The sequence below is a fragment of the Larimichthys crocea genome, chromosome XV (assembly GCF_000972845.2).
Source record: "Larimichthys crocea isolate SSNF chromosome XV, L_crocea_2.0, whole genome shotgun sequence".
In the NCBI taxonomy this organism is placed as follows: domain Eukaryota; kingdom Metazoa; phylum Chordata; class Actinopteri; family Sciaenidae; genus Larimichthys; species Larimichthys crocea.
Window position 1 is genome coordinate 22,730,422 of NC_040025.1, and position 13,603 is coordinate 22,744,024.

Consider the following 13,603-nt stretch of genomic DNA (forward strand, 5'->3'; position numbering starts at 1 on the left):
ACCTTGTGTCCTGATCTGAGTGTTGCAGGGTCATTACCAGGTCTGGTTTTATGAGGGTGCAAAAGCATCGCAGTAACAGGAGGTGAGTCTTACATGTGCTTGTTCTGTGTGGGAGATTAAACCACAGATTTTATTTTGGTTCATATCTGTGCATTACATATACTATTGTATTACATACATAGAATATGAACAGATGGACCAAATCAATGTCTATTTTTATTTCTGCTGTAATCACACTCCATGATAACAAGAGCAAACAGACAATTTTACCTCTGAAAATGTCTAAATGAGATTGATGGGGTGTCAGTTACTATAATAAAAATAATAGAACTATAAATAAACATATGATTAAATCTGAGTAATGTTATTTTAACAATAATTATGCTGTTTGTAAGAGACATGGCTTTTGTTAAAGACAGAGCATGATGCTGTGTGCAGTGGTCTCTATGGTTACACTGCCTGCTGTCATTTTCACCTTAATGAAGGTAGACAGAACACTACCCATAATGGATGGATGGAGTCTCTGTAGTATGGATTCAATGATTATCGATTTTGATGGTATGATTATGGTAGAAAGATCCTGGTTTTATGATTATAATGCATTCATTTATTTCACAGTACAGATGTATAAAATCACATGAACATTTTTCTTTATTTCATTTGCAAATTTAATCAAATTAAAAAGGGAATTAAAACATTATGCAGATGTTACATCCTTGATGCTGTTTGAAGCAGGCAAAGTGCTTGCGGCTGTGTGTGAATGCCATCCATTACAATGTTAGACTGATGTTTCCTTAGTTTGTCTTTGTTTTGTCTACGTGTCTTCATATTTAATTTATTCAGTCATTTCTACAATATCACAAAGAAGCCATTCTGTAGACTAAAATGATTCTTTGAGCCAAAACCTGTGGAGAAGAAATGCTTCTGTTTCTGGGAAGCAGGTTGATTGGAAGAAAAAGGAAGAGTCAGAGAAAGTGAAAGTATTTGTGCTGCACAGTAGTCATATGTGGGTTGTCCTCCATTCTGTTGACAATGTGCCCCAGTGTATAAAATAGAGTAATCCCTGGAGCAGTACACTACTGATAGTCCAGACTGAAGAAAGACTGAGTGCACTGTGATCCAAAACCTACAGCAACAACTATGAATTCAGCTGCTGTTGCCTTTCTCACCTGCCTGCTTGTCTTCTATGCACAAGGTATTGTGAAAATGTTACTGTCCTGTGACGATCTTGTTTTTCCTTCTCCATCTTAATATCCTCACCTTTCCACTTAACGTATGTTAACATGGATCATCTTGCATAATTAGGACTGTCCAGAGACCCACACCAGTCTGACACGGATTTGGATTTTAAGAACAACATGCTGTTTGGTTCAAGATGCTTGTAATGTCTTTACAGTTTACTTGGAATCAAACTTTAAAGCTGCTCTTGTCAATAATTTTCAACAATACTAGATATACTAGATATTAGATTCAAGGCACATGGGAGTAATAATAAAAAAAGTCATTTTAGTTATTAGCAAGCATGCCAGACTTTATTGCATTTCTGTCTCATTGTTTTCAGTGGGCTGCCCTCTCACTAAGAAAAACTTTCTGAAGACTGCTGCCTGATTTCAGAGATAATAAGCTTGTCTCTTTCTCTTTTCACCCACAGGACAACCAGCCAACAGATCTAGTAAGTGTAAGTGTTTAAACGGTTATGTGGGCAAAATCAAACCACAAGACATCAAGGCAGGGCCAGTCACACATGAGCCAAGTATCTTCTGTCCACGTACAGAGATTATGTGAGTAAATGAGCAGAATTAAAGCACATTTCCTGATACGTCATTCTTTTGCATTGTTCAGCTTCTCTCTAACAAGCTCTTTCTTCCCTCTCAGTATTACAACAACAGAAAATAAAGAGAAATGCGTGAACCCACACTCACCACTTGGAAAACTCATCCTGAAAAACAAAAACAAGTAAGATGGGCTGGACTGCACTAAATTCAGACAACATAACACAGTGCTCATGCTCAGGGTCTCTAATAAGAAATATGCCTGTGAATGTTTCACATCTCTGATGCTTTTACTAACAGTGTCATCTGTTGATTCAGGTACCAGAAGAATGCAACTGTGAACACGACAGCAGCTTCGAGCTCAACGGACAAAACAACGGCTTCAAGCTCAACGAGACTCCACACAACATCCAGGCTGTAGGACTGTCACTGCACTGAAGAGGATGGAGCTGAAACACTGTTTTTATTGTTGTTGTTCACCATCACTGCCTTTGTCAAGTAAAGACAATAAGTGGGTAGAAGTGATCAAAGTGTCTGTTTGTCCAATTAACTTATATTGTCTTCATGTGTACATAAAAATAAATCATCTGTATATACTTCTTAAATACTTTTGACTTTCTGTCTTTTCTTTCACCTCATGCATGTTAACAGAATACAAAGGTCCAACACTGGTGTTGAATGATCACATCACGCTAAAGTTGTCAGCTGGGTTGAGGTCAGGGCTCTGGGTACTGGGTAATAGTCGGCTTTATAAACAGTGAGAAGTTCAAGCAGCTGACAATATTTGAATGGTTATTTTCTTTAAATTGTCTAATAACTATATAATTTAGGATCTTGTTCAGCGAGCATCTAAAAGTAGTAGAAATGAGTTTCAATACATATTTGAAATATTGTCATTTAGGTTCTTATAAACTTTCCTCTCCAGCATCCACTTCAGTTGTCCCACAAAACAAAACTCTGCTGTCAATCAATCAGTCAATAACCACCACTACGCAACTGACTCATGACAGATGACCTCTTCTGCCTGTATCTGTTTGTCGTCTTATATTTGTTGTGGAGAAATTGCTCAAGTCAAAGGTCAATGGTGAGGTCAGGAAGGAAGAAAGTGTTCAGGAGCCTCTGATGTCTTATGCTGTATTATTTATTGACACTTGGCTAAGGAGAATTAGAGACACTTTTAAAGTACATCAGAAGTGCCTGAGTCTGTCTCACATTCTGCCCAACTCATCCTGGTGGATAGACTTTAAACCCCAAGATAACACCACAAATACTATATGGCCAGAATTAGTCAAGGAGAATGTCTTTACTTATGGAGGTGTTATTGTCAACATATTCTAGTCTGGAGACACAGATGTTTAAGGCAGCAACAGGTCTCTTCGACCCTGGCCACTAAAGTGTTGAGATAGACTGCCACCTACTGTTCTCAACCAAAGCCAAACAACTAATACTGCTGAGGACCTCAAGGCCCACACATGACCTTGTGTAACCTAAGGATAGAAAATTCCATAACAATATTGTCTTTATGTGTACATATCAAAAAAATCATCTGTATATATTTTAAATACTTTTGACTTTGTCTTTTCTTTCACCTCATGCATCTTAACTCTATTTAACTTGAACATTGCATTGAACATTTTGTCGTTAAAAACATATGGGCATTACGCTGCCCATTAATCAGCTGATGTGTTTGAACCACCAGCATCAGAGAGGTCCAACACTGATGTTGGGTGATCAGGTCTGGCTCACAGTTAGTTGGATTGGGCTGAGATCAGGCCTCTGTTCTTGTCAGCCAATTTCGCTAAAATTTGTGTGTGTGTTTACATTTTGTGGACCAACAGCATTGTATAGGAAATATTACAACCTCATCCATCACCCTCTCATATCTTGGGATTTTCAGATTTCATATTCAGAAAGTAGCTGACTTTTTGTAGTGCTGCACAGTAACACAATGAAATAATCTGGAAGATTAGTCCAAGCATTCATTTGGGCTTTTTTCTCAGGTCTTCGATAAAATGTTACTTGTTCAAAAAACATTTTACTCAAATCCTTCAATAAACTCACAATTTATATGATTTTGTTTTCTAAATATGGTATTATTTTCAGATTAATTCTCTTGGTCAGGTTTCAGTCAGAGATAGAACTCCTCATTTATGCACTGTAAATTGTGTTTTTGCATGTTTGTTATTTCAACATATTATCCTAAGTCAGTAGAACAAATGATTTCCGAGGTTGTTATAATAATATGAAATTACTAGTTGAAAATGTTTCAACTACAAAATAAATGCTAAATTAAAAATTCAAGTCCAGTTAAATGAATAATGTATGTCAACCTGACTTTAGAGGCACTGTCGGGATAAAACGCTTGCATCATCACGTTTGAGTGAAATGCATTATGGGTAGCCGCGGGAGGAGGTCATGTGCTACTCAGTCCATGGACGTCGTCGTGTGTATTTTGGAAGCGGTTATGCCTGCCTGTTGACCTTGGCTTTGAACGGTAAGTTTGATATTTTAATGGTATGTATTTTTTAATATCATGCTAAAGGTAGGCTATAATGGCGTTAGATAAACGTTAGCCGTTCAATGACCGCGTGCCACTGCAATTAAATTAGCTTGCTGCTACTAAAACTGTATAGGCAATGTTAGCAAGTTGGCAAGTCGCATGTGATAATATTCTGTAACTCACTGAGTTTGTTCAAAATAGACTTTTCTTAAAGTATGATTTTTTTTTTTTTTTCTTAAACCCGAGTGGAGCCCAATTTGGGCTCTACCGACACGTCATAAAATAAATAGCGTCCAGCAGCATATTAAGCTCATACAAGCTAACCAGTCCCACCAGGATTTCGCGGGCCTTTTTTGAAATAGTTGTGGCCTAAAATGCCTGATGTTGCATGAGGTTTTCAAAAAAAATTGCGGTGAAAGTTGCGGTGCTTTTTACATTTTTGTTGCGGGCGCAGCGACACTAAGTCCACGGCCCCGGGAAGCGGCGAGGTCCGGGCAGGCGGGCGCAGTAAATCTCGCGGCAGGAGCCGTGAGCCACCTTCGCCTCCGAGTCTTTCCAATCCGAGGAAATGCGCCCGCCGGGGGAAAAAATGCTGTGTGTTTTTAAAAGTCGTTTTAAACTGTGTGTTTTGCAGAGTGTGGCTAAGGTTAGCATGCTATAGCGTCAGCAGCCCTCTTTTCTTGCTACATAAAGTTTACATGCCTGTGCTTTGGATGCACTAATGGAAAAAAAGGAAAAGAAAAAAGTGGTGAGGAATATTTCATAGGTATGAAGTTGTTAATATTTTACTGTTAACATGTTGAATTGTATCTATATTTATTTTGCTTATTTTTCTTATTTACATAAAACTTAATTTCTTTAGATTTTAAATAAATTTTGTTGCACACTGTCCACAGCAGTACATTGTGGAGCTTCCTGTACCAGTTTTCCTGCTGCTTCTCCATAACGAGCTCTGCTGCATGCCATCTATGTAAGGTAATACACTGATCCAACCACATTTCAGACAATCTGAATTCTCTTTGAGGAGTAATAATGAGTAGTAATAACTGGACATTTTGGCAGGGGTGGGCTTAGTATTCTAATGGAATTCATAACTGGCTTTTTTTTTCTTTTTTTTGTATAATCTTTTTTCCGTAGGTCTACAATGATGACAACTGTGCCTTTTTTCTTCTACCCTTTTTTTTATGTTGAATGAAGTGGACTTGTAAACTTTGTACTTTTTTTTGTGGAAATCGTAAGAGAATCATTGAACATTACCAAAGTAGCCACAGACATTACAGAAGAAACTGTCCATTACCCTGCATATACAAAGACTGTGCACAGTATTTCAGATCTAAAAAATCCTTGCAGGTCCACTTGAGAGATCATGGGCTCATAGAACGGAGTAGTGGACTAGTTGGCTTTAAAGTAAAATGCTTGTTGTGTGACTTTGAAGATGCTGTCAGCCTAAAACAATATATTGCTCATCTTGGGAAGCACCTGAGGAATAGGGAGACTGTCACCTGTCCTTTTAATCACTGTCTTTTCAAATCAAACGTTTTCTCTAGTTTTACATCACATAAATCTCGTTGTCACCCGCATTGTACTTTAAAAGACTTTAAGAAGGAGATCACTGTACAAGAATGTGAATTGTCAGAAAGTGAAACAGCTAAATCAGAGTCACATGGCACTGAAAACGATTTTCATGTACCGTTTGACGATAATTCTGATAATGAACCAGAGTACCATGACACCACTGACAAAATTCAGGAAAGGCTTGCATCGTTACTTCTGCGAATGCAAGCAGTCCTTCATGTTTCCAAATTTGCCACTCAAGAAATAGTCAGTGAATTTCATGACATTGGTGTTTTGATTTGTGAATTAAATGAGTATACAGTAAAAAAGGTCTTAAGGCAGCACAGTTGTAACATTGATGAAAACACTGTAACTTTGGTAACAGAAGCTTTCCACAGCATCAATCCACTCAGCTCCATTTCCCAGAGTGGGTGTCTAGGATCAGATCAAAAAAGGTTGTCCTATTTCAGAGAAAAATTTGGTGTCATAGACCCAGTTGAGTATGTTTTAGACTCGCCATTAAAGAAAACCTTTGTTTATGTCCCAGTTCTTAAAACACTGCAAAAATTGTTAAATCGGGGTGATGTCATTGATAAAGTTTTAGAAGATACAGAATCACTACCTGGTCATTACAAGACAACATTTGATGGATCATATTTCAAAGAGAACCCATTACTGACTGGGGAAGATCAGACAATTTCTTTAGGTCTGTATATTGACGATTTCGAGGTCTGTAACCCTTTAGGCACCTCGAGAAAAAAACACAAGTTGTGCGCAATATACTGGGTAATAGCAAATTTACCTGTTAAATACAGATCATCCTTGTCTAGTATATATCTTGCTCTTTTGTGTAAAAGTGTTGACACTAAAACATTTGGATTTGACAGGCTTGTAGAACCACTTTTGAGGGATCTTCAACTGCTGGAAAACGAAGGGATCTACATTAGCAGGTTAGGAACCAGTATTAGAGGTACAGTGTTGTATGTATCATCTGATAATTTGGGAGCACATGCGTTTTCTGGTTTTCAAGAGTCCTTTAATGTTGATAAGTTTTGTCGTTTTTGTTCAGCCAGTCGTAGCGACATTCAGAGTTGTTCAGTGCAAAGAAATTCATTTTTATTGAGAACCAAAGAGTCCTTCAATGAGAATCTTTCCAGGCTGAGGGAGAATGAGCACTTGAAAAGTGTTGAAGGAGTGAAACGAGACTGTGTATTGAACAAATTATCTTACTTTCATTGTATAACAGGATTTCCGCCTGACTTTTTACATGACCTCCTGGAAGGCATTGTTCCTTTGAAATCTGTTTGTGTTTGAAAAAATTAATTGGACAAAAGTACTTTACATTGGATTATTTGAACACTGCCATACAGTGCTTCCCCTATAAATTTTCTGACAGAGTTAACCGTCCACAGAGAATTCCAGAAAAAGCACTTGTGAGTGAAACTATAGGAGGCAACGGCCATGAGAATTGGACTCTTTTGAGGTTTTTGCCTCTGCTCATAGGTGATGTTGTTCCTGAAGATGATGACGCATGGTCTGTAATTCTCGAACTTAAAGACATTGTGGAAATTTTGTCATCTTCCAGTTTTACGGATGAAAGTTTGTGTTACCTTGATGCCAAAATAAGTGAGCACAGAAAACTGTTACTGACTGTGTTTCCGGGGCTGAAACTGAAACCAAAGCACCACTTTCTGGAACACTATGCACATTTAATCCGCTGCTTTGGACCAGTGGTTGAGTTTTGGACATTCCGTTTTGAAGCTAAACATAGCTTTTTCAAGAAAGTGGTTCGTGATGTCAACAATTTCAAAAACATTCTATTGACTCTGTCCCTCAGACATGAGCTTATGTTGGCATACTACTTGGACATGCCCAACCTTTTCAAACCAACAGTGGAAGTAGAGGGAACCTCAGATGTTTCCTTTGACATTTCGGCTGCCTCTGTCAAGCAAGTGATTGAGAAGAAATGTAGAACTCTGAGCAGTGTATCTCTGGCCACAACTGCATACATACATGGGACAAGATACACCAAGGGAATGTTCGTGTCAGTGGGCAGCACAAGTGGACTTCCTGATTTTTGTCCATGTGTTGCTTGTATGCAACAAGCTATTCTTTGTTCTTGAACCTTTCTCAGCCTGGTATTTGGAACACCTGAGATGTTACGAAGTTGTTAAGAGAGACTCTGCTCAACTGATGGTAGCCGAACCTGAAGACCTGAACCACTACATTCCATTGTCAGCGTACACTGTCCAGGGCCGAGTTGTGGTGTCACCAGAGGCGTTTCTTATTCATTAAGGTATTTTTGCACCACATTTGCCACTTGTGCACCAAAGTTTTTAGTTTGTTAAAAATGTAATTTCTATTTTTTTCACAGTTGGAGTTTTGAGCATCGGGTTTGGAGCATCAGTTTTGGAGCCGGAGCATCATCTTACAGCGTCTCATCTTTAACGATAAAAGTATGAGTTTGTTACAGTTCAGTAATTGACATTCATGGAATGACATACACCTGGGGCACACACCAAAACACAATACCTCCAGATGGCTGTCCATACTGACCCAGGTGTCCTGAAGCGATATAGTCCCAGAGTTTACCCAAAACGACCACATTTATATTATATTTTATTTGACAGACTAAACAGTCTTGCTCATGGATTTTTTTTCTTTTCATTTTCAGACAGTTTCATCATGCTGCTGCGTATCATCCTGTGTGAAAATGACATTAGGAAGCTTACCATCGACAACTTGCCCGAGACTATTGATGACTTCTGCTCAATCCTGAAGATGAAATTGGGACTGGAGGGGGACCTTGTGATTCAGTATAAAGACCCCGATTTTGATAATGAACTGTGTAATTTAAGTAGCATGTCAGAGCTTCCTAAAGATAAAGCAACTTTGAAAGTGCACACCAAGTCTTCTGAATCATACCACACAGATTCAACGCTGGACACAGCAAGCCTGTCATCTTCCCTTGAGGACTCCCCCAGTGGTACCCAAACTCGTCAGCTGCCTCAACCATTTGTCATTCCTGCCTTTTCATTTGATGTTGAGTTGAAACTGAGGCAAGGAAATGAAGCCTTCCACAGAGATGGGACCCTTCTTGACATTTCAAAAGACATGAAATCAGACATCTTGGACAAGTTGGCAGAAGCCATATATGCTCACAATCCCTATCCATCACGTGATGAGTATGATTATGTGGCTCAAGCTCTCATCCAAAAACATCCTTGTTTGAAGGAACCAGGGTCTGTCAGTGGGTGGTATTGCTGGAAGTTCAGTTTAAAGTTCAAAATGGGCAACTTCCGGCAGAAGATGCGAGTGGCGGGATCCTCAGAGCTCAGAGTCAATGCTCGTGCCTCAGGAAGTGCAAAAAGACTGAAGAGGGCCAGAAAGTCGGAAGTGAACTTCCTGCCAGATTTTCCAGAAGGGAAAACCCAAAGTGTCTTCGACAAAGAGAGATTGGCCATGGTCAGTGAGATGAAGAAAAGAAAGGTTGACTGGAAGCAAATTGGTGAAATGATGAGTGACACATTCGCTCTACGAAGGAAGGAGATTGTTGAAGATGAACCTCTAGTGGCACAAGTCAAAGACAGGTGGCCAGCCTTGTTCTCTGAACGGCAGGTAAAGTGTTTTTGAGTGGTTTTCTCAATTTTTGCTCTTAAAGGGATAGATGGATTATTTGAAGTGTGGTTGTATGAAATATGTATCCATAGTCACTGTGTTGCATACAGTACTGTGCTGGTATCAGAAGCCACTTTACCTTTGTGTGACTTGTGTGTTTGCCCATCAGAAAAGGCCGTCTGGTGGCAAGGAGAAGTGTGTGTGTGTTTTTTTTTTAATGGTGTTACTTTTGAACTCCTTTCAGGACCTCACATTCACACAGAAGAAGGTACTTGATAGTCTCTATTATTGTAATCTGGAGGAAAAAAAACAGTTTTGACAAGTTAACTCGTAACGGTCCTAAACGTTGGGTACTCTGTGACGAGTTACTCGTCAAAGGTCCTGAAAGAGTTTAAACTTAAAGTGTCTAGATTGAGAACTAATTAAAAGCATACTTTGACTGTGTTTTTTAATTTTTAATTTTTTATGTTTTTATTCACATCCACAGATTGAAGCAGAATTTGCTCGTCTTACATTAGTTGACCTGAAGGGCTCCCTCTTTGCTGGGCTGGACCAGTATATGACAAGGTTCCTGGAGCTGTACAAAGGAAAGAGTGGAATAGTGGACCTAGCCAGGCTGATGAGATGTCTCGATGATAAGGTAAGTGTTCACACTTGTTAGCATCTTCCACATCATATTTGTGAAACTTTCTAACTGAAAGATACCCTGGGTGTGTTGAACCTGCTTTGTAGTGCAGGCCCCAGATGTCAAAGAATGAAGCAAACACTAATATGCACAGTGGATCATTAAAGTCTTACAGTAATAAATTTGATTTTAAAAATGTGAGGCCATAAAATGTATTGATGTCTTGTTTTTACTTGTGAGGTCTTCAATAACGGTTTACAAGCAGATACAAATAGCAGTTGTTGAGGAGTACAGTTTTCTTTTTGAACAGAGCTCCATACACCACAAGAGCACAGTTCTTCTGCTGGGCCTTCCTCACTTTCTCAAGGAGGATGCCTCCAGTTTTTTCAAGACTGTCGAGGTAAGCATGTTTAATTTCTTTACTGCAGTGGTAAAGGATAAGTTGAGTTAAAATGTGTTGTGCCTGCATAGTGATACCTACTAAAATATTTGTAATAAACATGTGCTTTCTGTAGGTGTTAGACAAAAATAAGCATGCTTTGCTTTTAAAAAAGCAAAAAGAAAAACACTGACTCCTGACTCCTGAGCCAATGAGAAATTTAAATGAATTTTCCTGAAAATCAGTGGCAAACACCACACTCCATTCCTTTACAAAAATGCCTAAAAAAGATCTGTCCAGCTTAGATCGTCAAATTCAAGTTTATTCACCAAGTTTGTCCTAAATCAGCAAATGGAACATTTTGTTCAGTGGCCCTTTTTAGTTGGGTGATGATTGTTATTAACATGTCTCAAATGGTAACCTTGTTTGTTTTTTGTAGATATCAACATGTATACATTGCTAACAGAACAAGTAAAGATGGTAATTTTCTGCCTTCTTTGAAATCTTGTGTAGGCCACAGATGATGAGGAGACGTTCACACGGGGGATGAAAGTTGGTGTGGTCATGGTGAAGAATGGAGAAGACATCATTGACACAGCAGTGGTCCTTGACGAAGCAGTGATCATGACCAATCAGCATGACCTCCCACGTGCCATTGCCTTGCTGATGGGTCTTCTTTTTTCTCTGAACATAGACTATCCAAAAGAACTAAAGTACACGTTCGAAGTGATTCAAAAGGTCCTGATGAACATAGGTGGGGGACAGTGTTCCTCACTTGTACATGGGTTACGTAACAGGCTGCTGCGGAAAACCATCTGAGATGGTATCAGAACTCATCTCATGCCTGAGTGTTAAAACTTAGTTTTTCATGTCAAGTTCTTATTTTGTCTATCATAGGTTTTGCTAATGCACATTTTTCAATTTTTCACTTAAATTCGCATTGTAGTAATTGTAATTATTTAGCGCTCAAAGGAGACTCTCCTTTTGTTTACCTGTACTCCGTCCACACACTCAGACATTTCTTCCATGTCGCAGATGTTCCGTTTAGACATGTTTACTATTTAGACCTTGTCAGGCCGCAGAGGACACTTTAATGGCATGCTGTTCCATTTACCAGTGCGGAATATGAGGTTACAATGGGGACAGATGAACAGAAAAAGAAAATTCCACATTTCAGATCTGTTCTGAAACTGTTGGACCTCCAACATTTAATTAAGATGACCAGGTTCAACTGTTGCATCCTTTCCCACAACCTGTTGTATGAAGAGTGGTGTTTTCAAGAGTATTATTGTTTCTGTGTCCCGAGGTTTTTCGGGAGGAGCGTGGGAGAAAGGTGAAAATCCGAAGTCCTTTGCTTCCTCATTTACTGCCCCTCTGAGTAAATGCCCAGTTCTCCAGCTGTGTATTGTCACTTCACACTTTGTTGTCTTGAAATGTATCATCCACATCCGTTCCCTGCCCTTGATGTCAAGGCAGAGGGGGGCAGGGGATTGGACGAACACACTTGATTATAAGTGTTCACTTCTCGTTTATCCATAATGCCTGTTCTTGGGTTGGCAATGTCATGCAATGCACCAATAAATGCTCATCTTGTTGCATGTTAATTGTTGTTTGTCATATTTCTCTTAAGTCAATGACATCTATTGTACTAAAAAGTTTTTCCAACAGGCAACATTAGTTATGTTGAAATGGACATGTAAGTTCCAAGAAATCTTGGATATGTTAAATAGATTAATTTAATTTAAATGACCTGTCACTTTTGATTAAGATAAAAATAGATTTGCAAATTAGAATAACAACCCTAAACAGTTCAGTCAATTAAGTCCAAGTCAACTTAACTGAAAAAAAAAAGTTTACTCAACGTAATACTTTAATTAAGCTGAAATACATTTACAAGTTCAGACAACTACCTTAAGTAGTTCAACCAACTAACAAATCCAATTCAACTTAACCGAAACAAAAGGTTTACACAACTGACCATTTTAAGTGAACTGAGATAGATTTGCAGGTTCAAACAACTACCTGAAGGAGTTAAGTCAATTCCGAAATCTAAATCAACGAAACTAATGCAGATGTTTACACAACAAGGAATATTTATTGAAGATGACAAATAATTCTTTTTCACTTGACTTAGATTTTTAAGGCAGCCCTTTCACTCATATTTTTAAGTTGAAACGACATGTTACAATTTACAGTGCATCATTGCCTACTTTGCTGACCTTGAAAAAATTATGAATATTAAGGCCCACCCAGAAATCATTAATATCACAGATTTATTTCCACTTTTTGTCACTTAATGTTAAATCCACTGTAAAAGCTAAATCTGCCTAGGAAAAAGAATTGAATGTTTTCAGACGACCTGTGGGATAAGGCAATCAAAAAGGTAAGCTCCACTTCATATGTGACTTGCACAAATATGCCCAAATATATCAAACAGTTGTGACTGGTGTAGCCACGCCCCTGCTGACTTAAGCCACAGGTTTTATTTCTGCTCAAAACTAAAAGAATTCTGGGGCATTTTTTTAGAACATTATCTGACATCTTAAAAATAGATTTCTAATATTGTCCCTTTATTGCTATCTCTATCTATCCCAGTCAAGTTTTTCCAGACCTGCATGTGGAGGAAGCAGACATTATAGCTTTCTCTTCCCTCTTGGCATGCAGGAGGATACTAATGTCATGGAAATCTTCTGGCCCTTCCTCCTGCTTGGAGGACTTGATGTTTTTCTTAAACTTGAGAAAATCAAATTCACATTAAAAGGCTCCGCAGATAATTTTTTTTTGTCAGGTAGCAAGTAATTATTACATATCTAAAAATTTTAGAAAGACTTCCAGTTGATCAGCTATAATTATTTTTCCTACTATAAGTACAATGTCCCAGGATCCTAAGTTAATACCAGGCCGTTACTTATTTATGTATCAGTTTAATTTATTTTTTATTCATTTATTTTTCACTTTTTTCCATTTGTTGGTTTATTTTATTTATTACCTTGTTCCATTCCACTCGTTGTCATTGTGTTGTGTTTCATTATTTGTTTATGTGATTGTTTATAAGTTTAATAGAATTGTATAGGCAAAAAAAAAGCAGCTGCCTTACTTTAGCACAGGGGTGTCCATTACGTCGATTGCAATCGCAATCAAAGTAGTGTGGGTAG

The 13,603-nt window shown here is 38.4% G+C and overlaps 3 protein-coding genes across 3 annotated transcripts; all 3 read left to right on the forward strand.

Moving 5' to 3' along the window:
- The first annotated feature begins 1,032 nt into the window (after positions 1-1,032).
- LOC104939600 (C-X-C motif chemokine 9) lies at positions 1,033-2,379 on the forward strand. Its single transcript, XM_010756155.3, has 4 exons — positions 1,033-1,195; positions 1,652-1,781; positions 1,876-1,956; positions 2,091-2,379. Exons 1-4 carry the CDS (start codon positions 1,141-1,143, stop codon positions 2,191-2,193), a joined length of 369 nt encoding a protein of 122 aa, XP_010754457.1. The 5' UTR covers positions 1,033-1,140; the 3' UTR covers positions 2,194-2,379.
- A 1,741-nt stretch (positions 2,380-4,120) lies between these two features.
- LOC113747730 (uncharacterized) lies at positions 4,121-7,368 on the forward strand. The gene is made up of 3 exons (XM_027288566.1): positions 4,121-4,266; positions 5,169-7,035; positions 7,330-7,368. Exons 2-3 carry the CDS (start codon positions 5,464-5,466, stop codon positions 7,366-7,368), a joined length of 1,611 nt encoding a protein of 536 aa, XP_027144367.1. The 5' UTR covers positions 4,121-4,266; positions 5,169-5,463.
- LOC109141423 (sterile alpha motif domain-containing protein 3) lies at positions 7,271-12,617 on the forward strand. The gene is made up of 5 exons (XM_027288263.1): positions 7,271-8,282; positions 8,501-9,444; positions 9,932-10,084; positions 10,380-10,469; positions 10,962-12,617. The coding sequence occupies exons 2-5, from the start codon at positions 8,512-8,514 to the stop codon at positions 11,265-11,267; spliced, it is 1,482 nt and encodes a 493-aa protein (XP_027144064.1). The 5' UTR covers positions 7,271-8,282; positions 8,501-8,511; the 3' UTR covers positions 11,268-12,617.
- Positions 12,618-13,603: the final 986 nt, after the last annotated feature.